The sequence below is a fragment of the Ambystoma mexicanum genome, chromosome 14 (genome assembly GCF_040938575.1).
Source record: "Ambystoma mexicanum isolate Mex_15411 chromosome 14, UKY_AmexF1_1, whole genome shotgun sequence".
Classification (NCBI taxonomy): domain Eukaryota; kingdom Metazoa; phylum Chordata; class Amphibia; order Caudata; family Ambystomatidae; genus Ambystoma; species Ambystoma mexicanum.
Window position 1 is genome coordinate 158,770,177 of NC_090940.1, and position 22,681 is coordinate 158,792,857.

General features: G+C 44.5%; 1 protein-coding gene across 3 annotated transcripts in view; it reads right to left on the minus strand.

Annotated features, from left to right (window-relative positions):
• Positions 1–22,681, minus strand: part of RPAP1 (RNA polymerase II associated protein 1) — an 850,859-nt gene that overhangs the window by 573,800 nt on the left and 254,378 nt on the right. For all 3 annotated transcript variants that reach the window (XM_069638789.1, XM_069638790.1, XM_069638791.1), the window contains exon 7: positions 11,437–11,805. In XM_069638789.1, coding sequence (XP_069494890.1) covers positions 11,437–11,805 — 369 coding nt within the window. The remainder of the gene's footprint in view (positions 1–11,436; positions 11,806–22,681) is intronic.

A 22,681-nucleotide genomic window follows, 5' to 3' on the forward strand; every position in this document is an offset into this window, starting at 1 on the left:
CTTCTTCTCGTTGATAGAGAAGCCTAATTCGTGGAGGAGGTCGATAGTCCTCTGAATGTTTGACCTGCAAATTCTTGGGGTTTCCCCCGTTATGAGCCAGTCGTCCAGATAAGGGTACACTGGGATTGCCTCCCTGCGTAGGTGTGCAGCTGCCACCGCCAGTACCTTGGTGAATACCCTTGGTGCTGAAGCTATCCCGAAGGGCAGTACCTTGAATTGGTAGTGGCGACTGTCCACTTTGAAGCGCAAGTATTTTTTGTGCGCTGGGAGCATGGAAATATGAAAATAAGCATCTTTCATATCCAAGGTTGCCATGTAGTCCCCCTTTTTTAGGAGGGGGATTACCTCTTGTAGCGTGGTCATACGGAATTTTTGGGGCTTGACATACTTGTTGGCAGGCCGTAGGTCCAATACTGGGCGCATTGTCAAATCTTTCTTTGGCACAAGGAAGTAAGTTGAATAGATACCCTTGTTTACCTGGTGTCCTGGGACGAGTTCTATCGCGTCCTTTTCTAGCAGAATGGCGATCTCCTCGAGAAGGATCTTCTGATGTTCTAAGGAGTGTATTCTTTGTCGTGGAGGGTGGTTCCGGGGACGCTGCAGTAATTCTATACAATATCCTGTGGACACTGTTGACAGCACCCATCTGTCTGAGGTGATCCCTTCCCAAGCCTGGGTGAAGTTGGAAATGCGTCCACCTACTGGGGTTGCGTGAGAAGGGACCCTGAACTGAGCGTCACTGCTTTGGCGGAGGCGTGCCACCTCCCTTGTTGGGGCTGCCTCTGCCTCTTCCACGACCTCTCTTGTTACCCTTGCTGTAACTTTGGGTAGACTGCTGGTTGTTGTTCCATTGTGTACCCTGTCCTTGGGCATAGTTGCCTCTTTGTGAATTTTGGCCGCGTGGGCGACGAAAATTACTGTTCCCCCTCTGGTTCGGGGGTTTGTTGGTAAGCTGGCCAAGGGATTTGAGAGTCTCATACTCGTCCTTGGCATTCTTAAGTGCGTCTTCGACCGCTTTCCCAAACAATAGATCTGGTTCCACCGGCTTGTCTATTAATGAAGCCTGTGTTTCTGTTTTGAACCCCGACTGCCGTAACCACGCATGTCTCTTGATAACAGTACCTTCTGCTATCAATCTTCCTGCGTTGTCTGCAGCGTCGAAAGTTGCTTTTAATATGCAACCAGACACGGCTCTCCCTTCTGCCGAGATCCGAGCCAACTGGCCCTTTAACGGTTCGGGAGCAGAGGCTATGAGCGCCGCGACCTCTTCCCATTGATGGCAGTTGTAACTTGCCAACAGGGTGGTGGAGTTTGCAATCCTTGCTTGGTAGGCGGACGTTGAGGCCACCTTCCTGCCAAACCCGTACAGTCTTTTGCTCTCCTTGTCGGGAGGAGCTTCTGACGACGATAAGGGTGTCCCAGCCCTCTTCCGAGTGTTGGTAACCACTAGGGAGTCTGGTTTAAGATGACCTCTTATATAAAGAGGGTCAGACTGGGCTGCCCGAAAAAGTTTTTCGACTCTGGGGTTGACGGCTCTGGTGAGGTTAGGATTCACCAGGGATGGATCTATTCTACGTTGGATGGATTTAAGGATAGGGATGGTCTGAGCGACCGGCCTCCTCTCTCCCACCAACTCTTCTGCGAAGTCCCTTTCCTCCTGTACACCGTGGGTGTCGATGTGAAAATGTTCTGCTGCGCGAGCAAGAACTTCATTAAGGAGGGGTTGGTTATCAACTGGCGAGTCGGTAACTGGGGCTGCGCTCTCTACCGGGGAATCTACTCTGTAAATTTCCTGCTCATCTTCTACCTCCTCCAGGTCCTCATCCTCCGCATAGTATTCAGACCCGGTTCGTTCCTCCATAATTGTAAACTCCTGGTCCCCTTCAGGGAAAGGTTTTGCTTGGTATCTGGGGTGTGGAGTAGAGTATGGAGTAGAGTAAGGCTGCACCTCGAAGGGGTCAGGTCTTTCGACCCGGGCCTTTTTACTTAGGGGGATAGGATCAGAGGAGCCTGAGGGTGTGGCCCCTTGAGGGTCATACGAAAGGAAATGTTCTGGGTTTTTGTCATAAAAATCAGCTAAGGAAGACATCCTTGACATGACCCTGTCTATGTCCTCACTGGACCATTCTTTGGAACAGGGTATGACTTTAGTAGGCAACTTAGAGGACTTATCAGGGGTACCCTTGCTGGATGTTGAAGTCCCAGTAGATTTATTTTTATCTGTCTGCTTGGGGTGGAAGGATGGTCTTACAGGAGTGGAAGGCTGAGCTTTCCGCTGTTTCCCTCCCTCCCCGTGCGTGGAAAAATGTTTTCCCTGCCCCTTGGAGGCCCCAGAGACTTTCGACGCCTGGCGCCGAGGGTCGGGAGAGGTATCTTGTTTCGAGCGTGGGGCCTCGCTGGTGTTAACTGCGCTCTCGGTCTCTTGGAGCGCGGCCTGGGGGTGGAAGTCGTCTTCGTCTTCCGACGATCGAACTTCCGTTAATCTAGGGAGCGAGGCACTCTTGGCAAGAGTGGATGATTGCCTTGCGTCATGAGGCGATCTCGATCGAGAGCGCCCAGAGGACACCGAGTCGGACCGTTCTATCCGTGCCTCTTTCCGAGAAGTCGACGTCGTCGAGGTTCGGTTGGACTTAGTGTGCTTAGTGTGTGTAGGGTGTGTAGCGCTTGCGTCGCCGGGGGTCTTCCCCATAGCCGCCCTGCCGGACAACCTTCCGAGGTCGGGGACCTGCGCTCAGCAGTCTTTAGACGCCGTAATGCCCTCGCCGTCCGAAAGTACGGCGTCGCTGCCATCGCTGAAGGCGCCCTCCGCTGCCATGGCTGCCTGCCTGGCGTGGTGGGCCCAACGCTTTGTCGAACGGTCCTTAAGTGTTTTAGGTTTAAACCTACTACACGCTCTGCAGTTCGCTTCGGGGTAGTCCCTCGGCAAGCAGAGATTGCACGTGGCGTGCCTGTCGACCCAAGGGTATTTGCGGTTGCACTTGGGGCAGAATTGGAAAGGGGTACCCTCCATACGCACCTTGAGGCAGCGGGCTGGTAAGTGTAGGAAATATATAAGGTGTACCTATATACCAAGAGTGAAGAGTATGTACCACCCCCCACTCTCCCTACTTGCAGGGCCGAGGCCAGCGGCCTACTAGGCCCAGGCCGAGGCCAGCGGCCTTCCGAGGCCCAGATCCGTCGTGCAGCAGCCGACGGTCGATGTCTTCTCCAGCCGTCGTCGAGTCGATGGTCGACGTTGGGGTGGGGAAGGATGTCAATAAATAATTGTAAATTGCAATAATTAGTAAAAGTATGGCTAAGGCCAGGGGACTCCGCAAGATGCTTCCGACCAGTATGGCGGAAAAAAACAATCTGAGGATCCCAGACGCGTGAGGGATCTTGGGTACAGTGGACGTCACACTAGGGATAGTATTACTGGCACGCCTGTGTCGACGCCCATTTTCGAGTTTCGAAAAACAAACTGTAATACTCCGCAGCTTCCACTAGATGTCGGCCTATGCACAGCATGTGATCTAAGCAGATTCCACAAGCCTCAGAAATATATATATATATACACACACATACATACATACATACATACATACATACATACATACATACATACATACACTAGCTGCAATGGAGGATAATGATGCGGAGCACTCGTTATTGATTGATTTATTTAGAACGCCGAAGCCCGCAGATATCAGGGCGCACACAGACACACTTTGCTTGGGCCGATAACTTGGGCTGCCGGGCTGTTACCCCTGTTCCGGCTCCTGGAACGGGATATGAACATCACATTATTCTTATTAGCATAACACAAAATGCTAATGGAAATGTTGGAAAAACGTATTGAGTCTATGTACTTTACTGAGAAATGTAAAGTAGATGGAGTCTATAAGATTTTTTTTTCTCTTTTTTAACTGTGAAAGGTGGTTCCTAAAGGAACCTTTCTTTTGTTGTTTTAAAAAAAAAAATGTTTGCAGGAGAGGTTAGAACGTAAGGTGAGGGAAGAGGCACCAAGCACTAATATGGAGGGGCAGGTGGACAGGGGAAGATGTTGCGTGTGTGTTATTTCTAAGGTAGTGGACAGTTTTTCTCATGCTCCTTGATTGCAGGTTCAAATGCACGTCAATATTGCTTCCCCGTGCAGAGTGGTGTGTTGCAGTATGGACAGAGGACTGTTATCGTCCAAAGATATGGATCAACAGCCATTTTTATTGCTTGCACGGTAGCTGGTGGGATTTTGTGTACCACAGAAGCAGGCTGTGTGGTTACAGTATTGGTTGAGGAAGATGAGGCGGAGGAAGACAGCCTACTACTTGCTGAGAAAGGAACAACCTTTCTGAGAGCATTGCAGTGGTTGGATTTGGTGTGGCGGTGCATGGAGGTGGTCCCGTAGGATTACTGACCAGGTAGTCCGTTACTGAGTATTGCACTCAGTGCATTTCACTTTGGTAGCTTTAGTCTTTGGTACAATCCCAACAGTGGTAAAGAACTGCCAAACCCATGATTCTCTCTGGGTGCTAGAGGTAGGTACTTCCTCTACCTCATCTTCTTGGTCCTCTTCAATATCTTTGGAAGTACTGTGCTTTTTTTGTTATGTAGGTCCTCCAGCTGGTGGTGGTCATGGTGGCTCTTGGGGAGGAGAGATGGCGATAGCTGATGCCATTTTTAAGAGAAATAGCAGTTTTGCTAATATTCTTCCAGGTATGTGCCTTGTACTAGATTGTTAATGGATAATGAGTAAGTACAGATGTAGGAGCTGTGCAAGGGTACATTTTGAGCTTGAAAGTTCCTAGATTAGTCGAAAGATGCAGTTCCAAACAGTCCTCGAAGCAGGGACCTGATCGCGAAATGCGGACGCCTTCGCAGACAAGGCATCGTGCTGCATGCGAGCGCATTGGTCCCTTGGCACTGTCCGGAAGGTCTGTGATAACATCAGACATTCGTGGACGTCGACAGGTGCAAAAACAGTGGAAAAAGTTGCAAGAAGTGTATGCAAGTGTTAAAAATGATGCTAGATGTTGGGAAATGGCAGAGCTTTAAGGTGAAACATTGTAAATTGGACAGAAGTGTTGCTATATTGGGGTAAGTATGATATTAGTATGTTGTAGGAAAATAGCATGCACTGGTAAAAACCGATGAAATTCAATGAATAAACTTGGTTTAAGGGACGTTATGGTTCAGATGCCCTAATAAAAACCTAGTAAATTCAGTGCAAAAACGTTGTTAAAGGGACGTTATAGTTACTTTGCACTAATAACAACCTATCCATATTATGGTTACAAGTAAAACCGAAAACCCACAGAAATTTGCCAGTTATGGTAAGCTAAGCAACCATAACTCACGCCACAACTGTGCACTGCTAATGACATCAAAGATGTTTTTATATATATTTATTTATGGTTAAGTTGCTGTTTCCATGGTTCCATAGGAAGAGCACTTTTTTGGCGGCTTATAACTCCGCTCCCCCTGGACGAATCCTCACCAAAATTTGCAAAAAAAAGTATATGGCCCACTCTCAATTTTTTTTCCAAAGTTTGGGGATGTTTGGTCCAGTGGGGAAAAAGTTATAGGGGGGTCCCAAAACGTCTTTTCTTCCCCACAGACTGAATGGGGAAAAAACTTTGCGCACGCCTACAGCCCAAACCGCTGGACGGATTTTCACTAAATTTGCGGCAGGAGCTTGGTCCCGAAAGCGTGCTTTTGTACATTTGGTGACAATCCATCCAGTAGTACTATTTAAAATGACCAGAAAGTATGTCACAAAAAATCTATGTCCGCGCTGCGGTCTCACTTCCCTGTTTGCTCCACGGAAAAGAAATCGATTGGCTAATCCGTAGCGTGATGTCTGCGGACATGTGGCGTTTTCACTGATTGGTCGTGGAACAGCGTGAAGTGCATCAGATTTCTTCGCTGCCACTGCCATCTTTTCTTCATGTTTTGGTGTACGCGGACATCGCCGGTAACACATACAAAACAAGACACCATTGCACTTGTTAGACTTATGTTTCCGAAGGTGAGCTTTAATGAGGCTGGGATGGGATGTGGCAGCAGAAAGTCAAAAAGTGGTGTTTTCTTGACACCAAAGTCATATGGTAAAGTGGAAGTTGGTGCTCAATGTACAGCGACCAATTACTCTGTCTGTGTTACAATGTATTTAGAATAATATTGCAGTCAGACTGGCGTCCTACGTTTTGAAATCTGAGGCCGCCACCTGCACTGTTTGATGGAAACAGCAGTTCTGCAAGTGTATGGGAATAGTGGTTGTCATGATTGGATTCTCATATGTTGTTGCAAAGTGAGAATGTATTTGCCTTGTGAGTGAAGGTCACTTGCTTTGCTTTTTTGGTTGCGAGCTCAGTAGGCCCACACATCCGAGTGAATCCATAAGCGGCAATTGTTTTTTGACCTTGAGTGAAAGGGAAACTTCAGAAGAAATGCAAGGAATGAAAGCTTGGAAAAAATACCATTTGATAAGGTTATGTTTTAAAAACGTTTGTAAGGCACATTTGGTGCAAATACATTGCTGTCTGACTTGGCCAAAAACAACGGAGGCAGTAAACATCATGTAAGTTTAATTTTGACGACTCTACACCGAACCGCGTTTTAATTTTTTATTACCGAAACACTAATTGTGACAATATAACTGAAGTATTATCTTTCTGCGCAGTTGTAATTATCCTCCAATAACGGAGAGTGCAGATTCTCCGCGTTTGCAGGCTATGACTAGACTCACCCTTGTTGAGCGTTAATATTTCTTCTTTGAAATGTTATGTTTGCCCAAATCGCTTTGTGTATCACTCAGCACGTTCTTTTGGTCTTGTTTTTAATCACGAGATGTAATTTTTTCTTACTTGCCCATTCATTTTGGCTTCATAACTGAATTACCATCTTACTGTGTAGTTGCCATTTTTTTTAACCTTACGGCGAGTGCAGGTTCTCTGCGTTTGTAGGCTGTCACTATATTTACCCATGGTCAATGCTAATATTTCCTTAAAATGTCATGTTTGACCACTTCGATTTGTGTATTACTTTCCACATTCTTTGGGTCTTTTTTGAAATTTTTTCCTAAAGGTTGAGTATTGACACGTATTTTCTCTTACGTTTTCCGCCCAGCTACATCTTGCCATACTGTGCTTGCTATGGTTTCCAGATGCCGAGTGACGGCTTCTTTGGACGCCAGATGCAACTGCTCGTGACCGGCTGCCTGTCCATCACAATTTTGTGGGATGATCGGCCAGGCCCCCTTTGTCCATACGCTGAGCTGGCTATTAGGAGTAACATAACATCTTTTATGGTGGTGTAGGCCGAAGGTCATGGCGCCGTCTTGGAAATCACTGTGCAAACAAAGCGGGTGCTTTAACAAAAACTCATACTTTGTGTATGGGAAAAGAACGTGTGCCTCAACATTAACATTTTCAATGACGCCCTTAGTACCATTGTTACAATTTAATTGAAAATGGGATTAGTCCGATGGTCTCTGACAGTTTCTTGTGAAATAAAACTACTTTACAAATTCTTAAGTCTTAACGTTTTCTTTTAAAATCCAGTGTATCATTTCAAAATGTAAGGTACTAAGTTGTACGTCGCTGTATGTTCATTTACAAGTTCTGCGTCACGGCACGTACTTTTGCTTTTTGCAGGCTGCCATGGAAAGCGAAGAGGGGCCATGTATGGAACAACCACCTTCCCTTTCTATGGTGGCTATCTTGGAAAAGGATTTTGTTTTGTAATCGGGCCGGATTATAACCAGAAATCCTATTTTTTAGTAGCACACGTTACTCCTTTGCAAATCTAGTCTATTAATGGCAAATCTTATTGCGTCTATGTCCTTTACAGAGAAATATAAAGTACATGGAGTGTATGCGATTTAAAAAAATATATATTTACACTGTGAAAAGTGGTTCTTAACCGAACATTCACTTTGTTTACGATTGGCTTTCTTTTTTGGTAGGACAGCTGATAAGGCAATTTGCGAACAGAAATGAGTAAAGAGGCACCAAACAGTAATATGAGGGGGTAGGTAGACGGCGAAAAATGTTGTGCGTTTGTTATTTGTAAGGTAGGGGCAGTGTTTGTTATGCTCCTTCATTACAGCAGTGGTGCTGTTTCTTGGGGATGAGGATGGCCTTAGCTGATGTCATTTTCAGATAACTAGAACTTTGCTAAAAGTATGTAATGTGTACTACATTGCTAATGGCTTACTACCAATACGTGTTGGCGCTGTGCAAGCGAAATGTTGAAGGTGGACGTACCTACATCAATATAAAATCTATTTCCACACTGTCCACGAGGCATACATCTTACTGTTAAGTGTGTACGGATTCACTGTGCTGTACGCCAGCATATGGTCATGTGGCATTCTCCGCAAGGTGTGTAAATAAGTGAGATGTTAGTTTACATTATGGTTACGTGGCACTACTACAAACCTATGTAATTCAGCAGTAAAAAAAATTTGTTGAAGGGACGTTATGGTTAAGTTGCGCTATTAAAAACCTATGAAATTCCCCCCAAAAAAAAGTGTTAAGGGGATTATGGTTCCAAGTAAAACCGAAAAAACCCTGAAATCCGCCAGTTATCGTAAGATGAGCAACCATAACTCGCACCACCACCGTGCACTGCTAAGACTAACACCCAGGACATCAAAGATGACATCACTGATGACATCACATGTGCATTTAGTTTTCAAGCACAGCCTCCACAAGGGATTGTCATTATAAGATTGGCAGAAAAGTATATGCCACACAGTTCATTAAGCAATGCATTGCTATAAACACCATTGCATTCACTGCGTTCTTTCAGTTCATGAATGAACTCATGAAGAAACTTAGGCATTGTCTGCAGCATGCACCATAGAGGTGCCATATTCAAAATGTTCCCATGTTGAATAGTGAAAAAAATGCTTCCATTACAGATTTTTGCATACTGTGAAACATGTGTTCCTACGAATGCTTCCCTTACTGCATAAATGTACTATTACACACAAAACATAAAGAGACCACAATCCATACAAATAGAAGCATATACAGGGAACGTAAAGTAAGCAAAAAAAAACTGCAGTATTACCAGAAAGTGTTCATAACCAAAATAATTAACTTCCTGCACAGAAAACATTCTTGTGTTTCAGGATTCTTTCTTCTACTATGTATATGTATCATATGATGTAACTGTACCCTAAGGAAAGTTTTGTAAGAACATACGAGAAGGGTAAGGACAACAAATATAGCACTTATTACTTTTTTAATTCCTGACTGACAAGTGCAGAAAGCCACCTTGCTTAGATATGTCAGTGAACATAAAAAGAGGGAGCTAAACATGTGATGCCATCAGTGATGTCATCAATGACATTTGTGATGTCATCTTTGATGTCCTGGGTGTTAGTCTTAGCAGTGAACGGTGGTGGTGCGAGTTATGGTTGCTCAGTTTACCATAACTGGCGAATTTCAGGGGGTTTTCGGTTTTACTTGGAACCATAACGTCCCTTTAACAAAGTTTTTTTTAGTGAATTTCATAGGTTTTTAATAGCGCAACTTAACCATAACGTCCCTTTAACAAAGTTTTTTTTTTTTACTATATTTATATGATACATTACTCTGCGTAATCATATTTCTGATGCTTGTATCTGTGTCCTCCCATGAAACAACCTTGTCCGGACAACCTGTTAACCCACTAGGATTAGTCTTCAACTCACTCAAGGTTCACCTGGTGGCTCTCTGCTTACACCAGCGGCTCTCTCTGCTTACACCACGTCAAAGAGTAAAATGTCCTGGTGGAAGGAGCTTGTGGTTAAGGCTTTCATGGAGGGCATCAAGAAACTGTATTCCCCAATCTCTAATCCTACTCCCGGCTGGGACCACAGTATCGTGCTCATAAGACTCATGGGAGCCCCCTTCAAGCCCATGCACAAGGCCATCCTAGTAACGTTACATACAAGACAGCCTTTCTAATAGCCATTTCCTCCATTCGAAGGATGAGTGAACTACAAGTGCTGTCAGTACAAGACTCCTTTGTAGTTATACACAAAGACAAAGTGCTGCTACGCACCCATCCTCGATTCTCTCCTAAGTTCATATCAAGATTCCATGTAAATCAAACAATAGACCTAACTGTGTTTTTCCAAAACCCCACAAGCGCAGCAGAGAAAAGCCTTCATACAGTTGATGTCAAAAAATGAAAACAATCAGAAAATCAGACCGTTTCTTTGTGTCTGTAGCCGCTGGAAGAGAGGGGGACCCTATCTCTAAAGCACCAATCTATAAATGGATTGTCAACTACATCCAGCTTTGTTATTCTCTTGCCAAGAGAACGTTGCCATTTAAGCCTAGAGTACACTCCACTCGAGCCACAGTAGCAACTCTAGCCTTCATAGCAAATGTATCCCTAGATGCCATTTGCAAAGCTGCCACTTGGAGCTCAGTACACACGCAACATGCTGTCTAAACACAGTCAAGGGGTGATACACAGTGGGGACAAGCAGTGCTGAAACAACTCTTTGCTGCGCTACCTTCTAACAACCCACTTCCTTCTACAAGTACTGCTCACTAATTTATAAGTATGCGATTCTAAGCAGATCCACAAGCCTGCCTCAGAAGGGATACATTAATCACTGTAATCGTATTTCTGAAGCTTATATCTGCTTAGATTCACATGCACCTGCCCTTCCTCCTTCCTCCCCTCTTAGAGTAGGTGGTGCTTGGGAAAAGAAGCATAGATCTTTCACACTCCTGGTCTCTATGTACACTCAACGATTACAACTTACACTCCCTCTTGTCAGAATCAAATAATCTGAGGGACCTCGACGCGTGAGGGATCAAGGGTAAAGGGTACGTCACACTAGGGATAGTATTATAGTCACGCCCTGTTGATGTCCCTTTTTGAACTTCAAAAACTTCATTTGTGATACTCTGCAACTTCCACTATATGTCGGCCTATGCAAAGAATGGAATTCTAAACAGATCCACAAGCCTCAGAAATATATCATAACAAGGTGGCCCAAATATACCCTTGAAAATTACATTTACATCATAGTTTCATGCGAGGAAAGTTGAGAATGTAGGCCCTGTTTGCCCAACTGCAAAAATGGCAAATACCCATTACGTATAGTAATAGAATGTCATTACATGAAGTCATTAAATATAATCTCTAGACATGAACAAATGTAAGAAGTGCTTCCATTATTTTATTACATAACATATTACCCAGATGAAAAATATGAACAATGCAATACTTGGCACCTTTTGGGCACAGATTGTGGCGGTTTTGTATTGAGGAACTGGACCATCAAAGCTGATCTTAAGGGAGTCAATTCCTATGCATATAAGGTCTACACTTGAATGTTGTAGCTCACTTTGTTAACACCGATTTCCATAGGGAGAACAATAAATCCTAAAATAAAGAATGCACTAATAGGTTGTGTTGCAGCAGTACTGGTATAAATTCCTTTCTTACCTGCAAGTTCCATTCGGTCCTCCACCTCCTCCGTCAGGGTCTCTTTGCTCGTTGAGAAATCCATGGCATTTTTCTTCAACAGTTCCTCAGTTTTCATCGGGGGCTCTATGCATTGCTCCTTCAATGGTTTCCCCAATTTCTGTGAGGGTTCTGTACCGACTTCCATACCATCTTCCGTAACTAGAGCTTCTATCCTTAGTGGAACCCCAATATCTTGTCCCTTTTCAAGTGAACAAGTACTCAGTGATGTTGGCACTTCCACACCAGGCAACACCAGTACCTTATCTGTAGGTTCTGATGGCAGATCTACTTTCATCTTCCCGTCTCCTTGCGATCTCTGGGACTTCAAAAAGTTGACCAAAGTGGGATCTATTGGTATAAAAGGAGGTTTGAGTTTTAGTGGGTTAACAGAGCACTTCCATGTCTTTCAAGATATTCATGAAGTTACTTGATGAGTGAAACAAGTTGCATGGCTAAGTCCTAAAATCTTTAGAATTGAAAAGAAATGCCTACAAATACATTGCAAGCAAAATATGGCCATTTAATGCAATAATTTGATAATGCTGAAAAGTACATACAATACTAAAAGTTTATCAAAAGTACAAAATAAAAAAAAACAATTCCAGATTTCAAAACGGAAAATATGAAAATACCACGGCAGGGTTACAACTTTGGCCCTAAACCCATGTTTGTGAATTTTGTGAAACACAACTTTCTTTTGGATGGTAAGGTTGAGGACTGGGGCACAAAAATGTTTCAACACTGCAGACAAGACAGGGTTAACCATTTTCAGACACTGGTGACAAAACATTTACCTTTAAGAACAAGTTACCAATCTTTGGGCCTCATTATGAGTTGGGCGGTATCCTGGCCGTTAATCTACCACAATGCCGCCCAAATGAATTATCGTTACCGCTACTTGGTGTGGTGGAATTTCCGCCGGATTACAAGTGGTGGTGGCGGTGTAATTCCCCATTTAATTTGATGACTAAATGGGGCTTTTTTTGGTGGAATTACCGCAGCAGAATTTTTACTGCAGTAATTATGCCGATTCTGCCGATTTTCCGGCAGTGAGTTGGAGGATTTAGCACCAGGATTTTGCTGGAGGCAAATCCTCCACTCCATAACCAAACTCATAATTTGGCATACTGGTAAAGTCGTTGGTAACAGAGCTACTGCCAACTTTACCACTTACCGCCAAACTCGTAATGAGGCCATTTAACTAAGGGTCGCCAAGGCTTGAACTGTTTTGTAACTTACCACATTTTCAATGGTGCAATATTATGAAGAATTATGAAGTATAAAACTAAACAAATGTGTAGTGCTCATTTTCTCAGGCCTTGTTTATAGGATCCTGAAAGATCAACCTATCCTGGTTTACAGGGCATTTCCTCTCCAATTGTCAGAATGGCTAAGGAGTCAGGGAAATTCTTCAGAAGGTAAAGGGTGGTTTAGAGGTACAGTAAACACTTTTAAAAAATAGAATAGCTCACTAAAGGAAAGTGCAAACCGCATATCTGTAAAACTATATATGGGTGCATGTGTTGTGTGCCTACAGGGCGTTTCCCTGCCTTTTTGCCCTGCCATTTGTTTCGGTGAATCATACTGCCTTAAAAAGACAGAGCCCATGACCCCCAGGCTCCTTAAGCTCTTGTACGAGCCCACAGGGTGAAGCCCCCGAGCAAGGGCGTGGGTGTTGTGCACCTGCAGGGTGTTTCCCTGTCTTTTGCCCTGCCATTTGCTTTAGTGAACCACGCTGCCTAGAGCGGACCAAGGCCACCCCCCCCCCAGGCTCCTTAAGCTCTTGAACGAGCCCACAGGGTGAAGCCCCCGAGCAAGGGCGTGGGTGTTGTGCACCTGCAGGGTGTTTCCATGCCTTTTGCCATGCCATTTGCTTCGGTGAATCGTGCTGCCTGGAACGGACCGATGCCAAGCCCCAAGGCTTCTTAAGCTCTTGAACGAGCATGTGGGAAAGGGCACGGGTGTTGTGTACCTGCACGGTGTTTCCGTGCCTTTTGCCCTGCCATTTGCTTCAGTGAATCACGCTGCATGGAACGCACCAAGCCCACGCCCCAGGACTTCTTAAGCTCTTTAACGAGGTCGCAGGTGAAGCCTGAGGGAAAGGGTTTCAGTGTTGTGCGCCTGCATGGTGTTTGGCGTCGGCAGCTGTAAGAGATTGAGAAAGCCGTGGAGTGTGACTTTTAGTTTTGCTTCTTTTGGTAGGGTTAAGAGCCGCTCTTCGAATTTTAATAGACTTGGCGTTCTATGTGTATGTATTTAAGGATTGATACCGCTCAAAATTCTGAGGAGGAGAGAGTTGGAGGGAGCATGTTGCTGTTGTAATTTCAGCTCTTCATGGCTTCCATAGAAGTGGAACTTTATGCAGAGGATGTTGGTTTCCGCCCACTCTGTTTTGGATTATCCTCTGAAAAGTGTTATTAAAAAGGGACAGTGGATATCATATCTGTGTGGCACCTTTGTATTTTTGCGTTTTTTAAGGCTCTTCAGGGCCATTGTTTCAAGCACCATTAGCTTTACAGCAGGGAGACAACTCTGGCAGCCCCTCAAACTAGTTGTGTGTGCCTTGCTCCTGCAGATTAAGCCGCAGAGGTTGAGTTTGTTGTGAGTTAATGGTGGGTGGTTGTCGCTCCTAATTCTGTTGAGCAGGACTAATCGGTTTTTATTTTGTCATCTTAATTGTTTCTGCTTTTATTTACTGTGCTTATGCTTGTGCCTTTTGCCCTTTTAGAATTTTGTGTGTGTCTTTGCGATACTAACTTGTTCTTAATCTGTGTGAAAAAATACAAGGATAACGTCCCTTTGTATTGGCAGACAAAAACTACTCCAGAGCTGGTAAAACGACATAACCAAAAGATTTTGTTGACTTCCCTACTCAAAACACTCATAGGCACATCCATCAATGTACTCTGGCAGAAAAACACCAGTAACCGGAATAGGTAGTACTGGGACGAGGAGGCCCCAGGGCGATGCAACGCACAAACAGAAGAACTATGATCAGCGTTCTAGTTGTTTTATAGGACCCGCAATAAGAAGCAACGAAGAACAAAAACAAAGGAGAAGTAGTAACAAAAGTAGGCAGTGGATCAGAAGATGGTAGCAGTGGAGACCGTAGAAGGAAGAGAAGTGGGAGCAGGAGAGGTAGTGGAGATTGGTGGAGCAGCAGACATGGGCCGAGTCAACGATAGAAGGAAAGAAAGAACACGACATATGACGCTGGCTGAGCAGGCATCGGGAAAAGATTGCCGAAAACGGGAGGCAAATCCCCAAGCCCCGTTAATAGAACGACGACAAAGCTGCTGCTAATTTATAAAGCAGACCACCCCCCACCCACCCCCCAGCAACGCGGTCCCTGTGAGTTCGGTGAGAGGGAGGAAAAGTGTTTGCAGAGAACATCATCGCAGCCGGAGACACCCGTGGGGACTAAAGCAAACCGAAGCCTGGTCTGGGAACACGCCACGTTGCTCTTAAAGAAAGTTTGTTGGCAGGGAGGCACTGCCGCAGGAAGGTGGGACGCTTAACGTTGTGTTTCCAAACACTCAAAACACAGAAATAAACCCTCCAGAGACTCACAGGAGCCAACAAGAAACTACTCTGGAGAGAACGGAGGCTCGTCTGAGGCAGCAGGGAGTTGAAGGGAGATGCGGTAGGTCTGAGGGGGAAGACATTGGTCCACCCACACAGATACCGTACCACACGGCAGGCAAACAGCCTGCAACACAAAGCAGATTTTATGTAATTTGAATACCCGAGAGGGTTTTCGCATCAGTAAATCGGGATGGGGGTGGAGAGGTTGGGGGGGGGGAGGTGGCTTGGCAGTAGTCTTGAAGAATGCCAATGTACCATCAACACGCACTTCTGTTATATTGAATACACTGCAGGCCCACCTCCTCTCTTAACTAGTCCTGCTATCCCCAATAATGTGGAGCTCCCCAAGAATGCAGGGGGGAGGGCCGGTCAATTCAATGGAGAATAAATCTAGGAAATATGGGTCATCGGATTTAGTTGGGGAGGGTTGTAACACCATGGCTCCCATGATCTTGGCGTCCCCTCCACATGCCCTAGTGAGGGATGTGGTAAATTTGGCAGGAAGTGAACTTCCAAAAAGGATTGGGTTAAATAATGACAAGGAGACTGGGGGTACCTCTGTGACTAATATTCTGTTATCGACCATGATATTGGGTGGCTCTTTAGTGCCAGCCTCTATGGTAAAGCAGTTGCCTAAGGAGGCCAGGGGTGTTCAATATGAGCCAGCATTTGTGCTCTCTGATTCGCTGCACTCTGGTAGAGCCAATTCAGTGGATGATGATGTTATGTATTCAATAGTGTCCCTTAGGCAAATGGTCGTGAGTTCTTGAGCAATCATGGACGATTCCATTAGAGATCTTAAGAAAAAGATGGTGGAATCGATTATAAATACACCAGTTCTTCCAGGAGTTTGGAATCAAATGGGAATTATTTTCGGTGTCCGAACCCCAGATTCAGGCTGATGTTGAAATCTACTCCATAAATAAGTTGAATCTACCTACTGAAGATACACTATCCAGCAAGGCCATTCAGCCAGTATCCTTTGGGGAGTCCGGGAGGGAGATCTTACCCCTTTAGTCGGGGTAATTGTAGATGCCCCGATCCTCCATCGTGATAGGTTCGAATCCACTGTGACCCTGATGAATAAGGTGTCTCACTGGATAAATACCAACTTAATTGGCCCTAAAATTAACCCGTGTTTAATCTTGATGACTAGCATGGTGTTTTTCGGAGGATGACTGGTGTCTGGCCTGTAAGGAAGGCATGGTGTCATGAATAGACAGACACAACTGATCACAGTTCAAAGGTGTTTATTAAACAGTATAGGTAGGATGGAAAAACGCCTAATCTAAGGTTTCTCACTGGATAAATACCAACTTAATTGTCCGAAAATTAACCTGCGTTTAACCTTGATGGCTAGCATGGTGTTTTTTTGGGGGATGACTGGTGTCTGGCCTCTAAGGAAGGCATGGTATCATGAATGGACAGACACAACTGATCACAGATCAATGGTGTTTATTAAACAGTATAGGTAGGATGGAAAAACGCCTAATCTAAACCTAAATCTAAAATGGGAACAAGCTACGACCATCAAATAAAAAGGGCCTATACTAAGAAAAACCTATTGCTAATGCTTATGTTAAAATACCAAAGAGTGTGGGACAGGGCTCATAAGAAATAAAGAAGTGTTCACAAACAATATGTCAAGATGTGGTACTCGTGGTCTCCCTTCCCCACGTTTTGATCATGGGACAAGGTGGTACTCTGGACCAGAGCACACGCTCGAGCTTTACCAGCATGTGACGACTGCTCCATTTTCTGGTATCAGGATCTTCGATGGCCAAGTCTCTTGCTCTATAAAAAGTCTCTTGCCTTCGAGGGCCGGATGTGTTGAAAATAACAACAAAGTTTCCTTTCTGCTTGCACGTTGGGAGATGCTTTCACCACTGGGTCCCTCTCTTCCGGGTACAGACCCCTCAAACAGTTCCTATCAATATCAGGATCTTCAGAGGCTGTCTCTCCTGTTTCTGAGGATCTGATAGTTCAAATAATCCAAAAAAAAGTTCTTTCGGATTGCACTTGGGCGACAATGGTTCACCCTTGGGCCCCTCTCTTCCGGGCACAGACCACTCTCGAATATCAGCCTTCCTCCCGTCGGGTTCACTCTGGCTTTCTTTCCTCACTCTTCCGTTTGCTGAGTACCAAGGGGGACAATGCACTTCCCTTGGTCTTTCTGGCCTCCCTCGTTCAGGTTCATTTTTACCAATCTCACTGTCAAATGGGAAATTATATTGTGCCTCCTATTGCAGCGAATATGTGTATATTGGCCTACGCCAAGCAGCTCGTAAGCCACTTGCGAAGAAATCCGTGTGGCAAGGTCCGGACCTAAAAATCAATGTAAGCCGCCATTTTAGGTCAATCCGCAGTCACCCTGTGAGTTAAAATGGTGGACGATGTCATTCCGAAATACAACATGGCTGTCTTGACCTCTGTGTGTAATTAATATGCAACTTGTCTGCAGGCCACTTGTTGAGGTCGTGAACTGAGACCTTGTCCTTCGTTGACCTGTGTGTAAAGGATTACTTGTGTCAATGAAACTAATCCGCGAGCATATGTTAAGAACAATGTATTCAAATACTGAACTGAGAACACTTGTTTAACTACATTGTATTAATGTTTGAGAAGACCTGTATGAGAAATCCCAGAATACACAGTTGCCGTGTAGGCTTGTTGACGTATGTATTAAAGGTAAACTAGTTACATGTGGATATGCGAACTCGGCATCAGTAATGTATTAGAGGAATATTAACCCAAAGTAGGGTTGGACATCGTGTTCGCAAATAGTATAAAAGAGCAATGAATTCTAATGTACAGCATCTCTCACTGAACACACTGAACCACGCTGGAGTTCGCTGTGTTGCACTGAGAGCCGATAGCTATCTGATTTTGTTTTGTTCTTTGTAACTGATTCAGTATAAATTAAAGATCTTTGTATGTTCCTTTGTAACCCATGTTCGGTGTATTTCCTTTTGGGGTACACAACCTCGATTTTTTGATTTTGTTTTCACAGTTGGCGCCCGAATAGGGACCCTCAAGATTGATGCCGGATTATCGAAGGTTGACCCTCGCTATCGGTGTGACAAAAAGGGGCCCAACTGAACGAGATGCGACACCTCAGCAGTGCTGCACGACCCGATCCCTGGACGATTAGCTTGTGGTCCGAGAACGGCATCTTGACGAGGGTCCACTTATCGAGGTGGGCAGATTTGCCGAAATCACCACATACGAGGTAAGATTAGTTAGGTAAGATTCTTTGAAATCCGATCGGACCTCCTTAGGAAATCGATCAGGTGAGTCGTAATTTGATTTTGGCGTATTGTATCTGCAGACACAATTATTGACCAAGTAACACCAATAATTTGATATGCCTTGGAAATTGTCTACCTACTTCAGGGCGTTATTCCGCAGTGATAGACAATCTTTGGAATTTAGCCGTCCGGCACCACAGGAGGGGTCGCCGGCGTGTACTATGTACTATAAGCATGGCATTGGAAGTATAGTGTTTAATGATATTTGGCACAGACAAACCAGACATACCTCCGAACTTCAGTGGCCAATCAATGGTAGTTTTGAAATCACTCGTATTGAGTATTTAGAGTCAATTCTATTAAAGAAAAAGGCTAGACCTGCAGCATTTGATGTTTTGCAGAATTGGAAAAAAGAAGCGTTGCAGCAACTTAAGAGTAGAGAAAAACATGCGCGCTGTCATAAGGGGAACGCCAAAAAAGCATTATTGTATGACAAAGATAAGCATTCTGAGTCGACTAGGAATATGGATAGGGCTTTCTCACTTGGAATTCAGAAAATGCATCCTTCTAATGACCTTCATGTTTCCGACGAATTCATAGACAAATTGTTAAATGAACGAAGGCCTGGTGCCTCTGCGCCACCTCCGTATGTTCCTCTTCCTGCTGCTTTGCCTCTTCCTGTTGTTCCTGCTCCTCCTAATGTTCCTCTTCCTCCAGTTCCTCTTCCTCCAGTTACTGTTCCTCCACCTATTCCTCCACCTCTTCTTATTGCACCAGTAACAGTACCTCCATTGAATTTGCCTGCTCTCTCTCTTCCAATTGGTCCTGTGCCACTTGTAGTCGATCAAGGTGCGGGGTCGAAGGTTGTCACTCGCAATACTGTACCAGCAGAGAAGAAACGTGATTTGATAGCATGGACTAAGCATTGTATGGAGAGGGATGATCAAGCTAATGTTTTTGCCACACTTTATAATATGGATAATTTTCCTGAGAAAAATGTTTTTATTGAAGGTTTAGGGATTCATTTATGTGTAATGTGGGGAAAATTAAATAATGCAGATCTCCCGCAAGGGTTAAGGGATCTAAACACTTGAGCGTTTTCAAGAGACACTGTGGAGAAAGTAAATGAGCATGTCGAGAGGTTATTGGAGTATAGAAAGGAGTTGGAAAGGTTATAGAATGAGGATGACGAGGGAGAAAGTATGTATGTACAGAAACGGTTCCTTCCTTGTCGAAAATCAATATCTGAGAAAGCACGAATATGTACGAAGGATGCGCTAATATGGATTTCAGATACGTCGATAACTCCAGCTGAGGTATATGACACATATAGTCAGTATATGCCAGAAATGCAGAGGAAAGTGATACAGGTAATGATAGAGTACCTACAGGATGATTGTGTAACAAGAAAGATTAGTTGTCCCACAGAGTTATTGACTATTTATAAGAGAGCTTTTTCACTTGACACTTCTTCGACTGCTTTAGCGCTCGACTTAGCTCTGTTGCTTAGTAAGCGTTCGGAGTCACCTACTTCTCATTTGCCTATGAGAGAGGTTCCTCTGACATTTGTCCCTAAGGTTGAGATTGGGGCCGATGCTGCACAGGGTATAGTTGCTGTAAACATTCCTGCACATTATATATCACAGTTTGTTCACGTCCCGTTCTCAAGACAAGAAGTGAATACTATTAGACAATCTATTCCAGATATTAGGAAAAATCCGACAGGATTCTATAAAGAAATAGAGTCCGTCTTGCAGTCCTCAGTGTTCACCTTAGGCGATATTGATTTGTTATATCCTGTACTCCTGCCCGTAGATTTGTGGAAACAAGTTAGGACTAAAGACGACGTACCAGGGTTGGGAGATACATGGGCGAACATAACTAGATTCAATGGAGAAAGGCCAGCTGGTGAAAGACCGCCCCAGGTGATACTAACTTTGCCTGATAGAATCGTTGCAAAATTGAAAACCATAATTCCTGAGAAAAGAATTATTTGGGACAAATTTACGGCCTGTGTCCAAGGGAAGTCTGAGGCTGCTACCGAGTTCTTTAATCGGTTCGAACCGGTATTCTCAGATTTCAGCGGTCAAGACTTAAGCACAGAGTCTGGGAAAAGGTTATTTGTGGACAAATTTGTGTGTGGATTGCTGCCTGACATCCAGTCACAAATTATGTCTTCTGAGAGCGCTTGGCATGCAAGGTCCTAATCAGAAGTACTGCATATGGCTCAGTACTACGAGAATCGTGTCAATAATGAAAAAGATAGAGCTGAAAAACAAAAACGTGATTTAAAGACTAAAGTACTATTACAGCAAATTGTTAGAGGCCCCAGATGGGGTAGTTCGCAGATTAGAGGTCAGTATGTTCCACAAGGGAATGTGCCCTTGGGTCCTGTGAACATTAACCAGTGTGCATATTGTCGACAAGAGGGTCATTGGCGTGCACAATGCCCCGTCCTTCGACAGAGGTCGAATAACACATTTGGGAATATGGGTAGACGATCCAGAGGTCGCCTGGGTGTAGGGGGCCCTGGTAGAGGCAGTTTGCACAGGATCCTCATCAACCTTTTTCACAGGATAATCAGACTTCGGGTGTGGATACTAGGAACATCTTTGATCATCCTTCTGCTGCATATCTATCTGAAGAGCTTCCTTTTGATGATATTCTGTTTCGTTAGGATTGCCCGAAGGAGGGTTTTCAACCTACACCTATTCCCGTCAATCAGAAAGGTCCCTACGTTGAAATGGTGGTGGGAAATAGGAAACATCAGTTTTTGATAGATACTGGAGCACAGAAGTGTTCCATTGATCATTCTCGGGTTCCAAACATTCCACTGTCAGGGCAAACCAATGTTTCTGTAGGGTTTCCTGGCACGCCAGTTGTTTGTCCAGTTTCTTCGCCGGTACCCATTTCTTTGGGTCCCTTTATGGACCACTGTCCATTTCTGTTGACTTTGAATTGTGGAGAGAATTTGCTGGGGTTGGACCTGTTAAAGGAATTGAATGCAGTAATGTATTGTTCTTCTGATGGAGTGCGCTTGACGATTTCATCACAGCAATTTTCTGTCTCGCAATTCTTGACTAGACCTTTGCCGCCAGAATTTATTGATGTACCAGAGAGCTATGGGCTGTTGACGACAACGATGTCGGTGTTTTACAGATTGAGCCTGTTAAGATAGTTTTGAAACATGGGATTGCGCTGCCACGCATTCCCCAGTATAAGATTTCAGTTGAGGGCGAGCGAGCTTTGAAATGCATTGTTTCCAATTTTGTGCATCGCGGGATGATTGAGGAAATTTCATGAAGTGTGTGCAATAGTCCGATTTTACCCGTGTACAAGAAAGGCGATAATGCAATTCCATTGCGTTTCATAATTGATTTACGTGCCATTAATAAAGTCGTCTCTCTGCAATTTCCAATTGTACCTGATGTGACGACAATATTAACCATGATTCCAGCTACAGCTACTTACTTTAGTGGTATGGATCTAAAGAATGCTTTCTTTAGTATTCCTATACACAAGGATAGTAGATACTGGTTCGCGTTCACCTTAGGGGGACGCTCGTTCACATTTGCTTGTGCACCTCAAGGGTACACAGAGAGTCCTAGCATCTATAGTAGCGCTTTGAAAGAGCAGCTTGATACCCTTGAATTGCCCTCTACTTGTACATTGCTTCAGTATGTTGATGACTTGCTTTTAGCTGCCGATTCTGAGAGCGCCTGTAAGGAGGGCACTGTGTTATTGCTTATTCATCTAGCTAAGCATGGTCACAAAGCTTCGCTTAAAAAGTTCCAATATTGTTGTCAGGAGGTCGCCTATTTAGGCTATCTCCTGTCAAAGGAGGGGAGAAGATTGACACCTGAACGTATAAAACACATTTCTGGCATGTCTGTCCCAACTACACAGAAGGAAGTTAGAGCCTTGATAGGTATGGCTTCTTACTGTAGGTTGTGGATCCCAAATTTTTCACTAGTGATCAAACCGATGTTGGCTTTGACAAAGAAGGGCGTTCTTCGCTATTGCCGTGGAATGCGGAACACCAGCAATCGTTTGATTTGCTCAAGACTGCATTATGCTCAGCACCAGTTTTGACCACACCAAACTATGAAAAGGCCTTTGTGTTGTTTGTGCATGAATGTGATGGATGTGCTTTGGCTGTATTAACGCAGGAACATGGAGGGAAGAATAGGCTGTGCAGTTACTTTTCTTCCGCCCTTGATCCTGTAGCATGCGCTTTGCCAAAATGTTTGCGAGCTGTCGCTGCCGTACGGAGATGTATGTTTCAAGGGAGACTGTAAATGCTTATGCAATGGATGAGGGTGTTGGGTCTGTACGGGATATCCAAGCTGATGCCACGTTAGAAGAATCCAAGAGGTGGGCTGAAGGCTTGG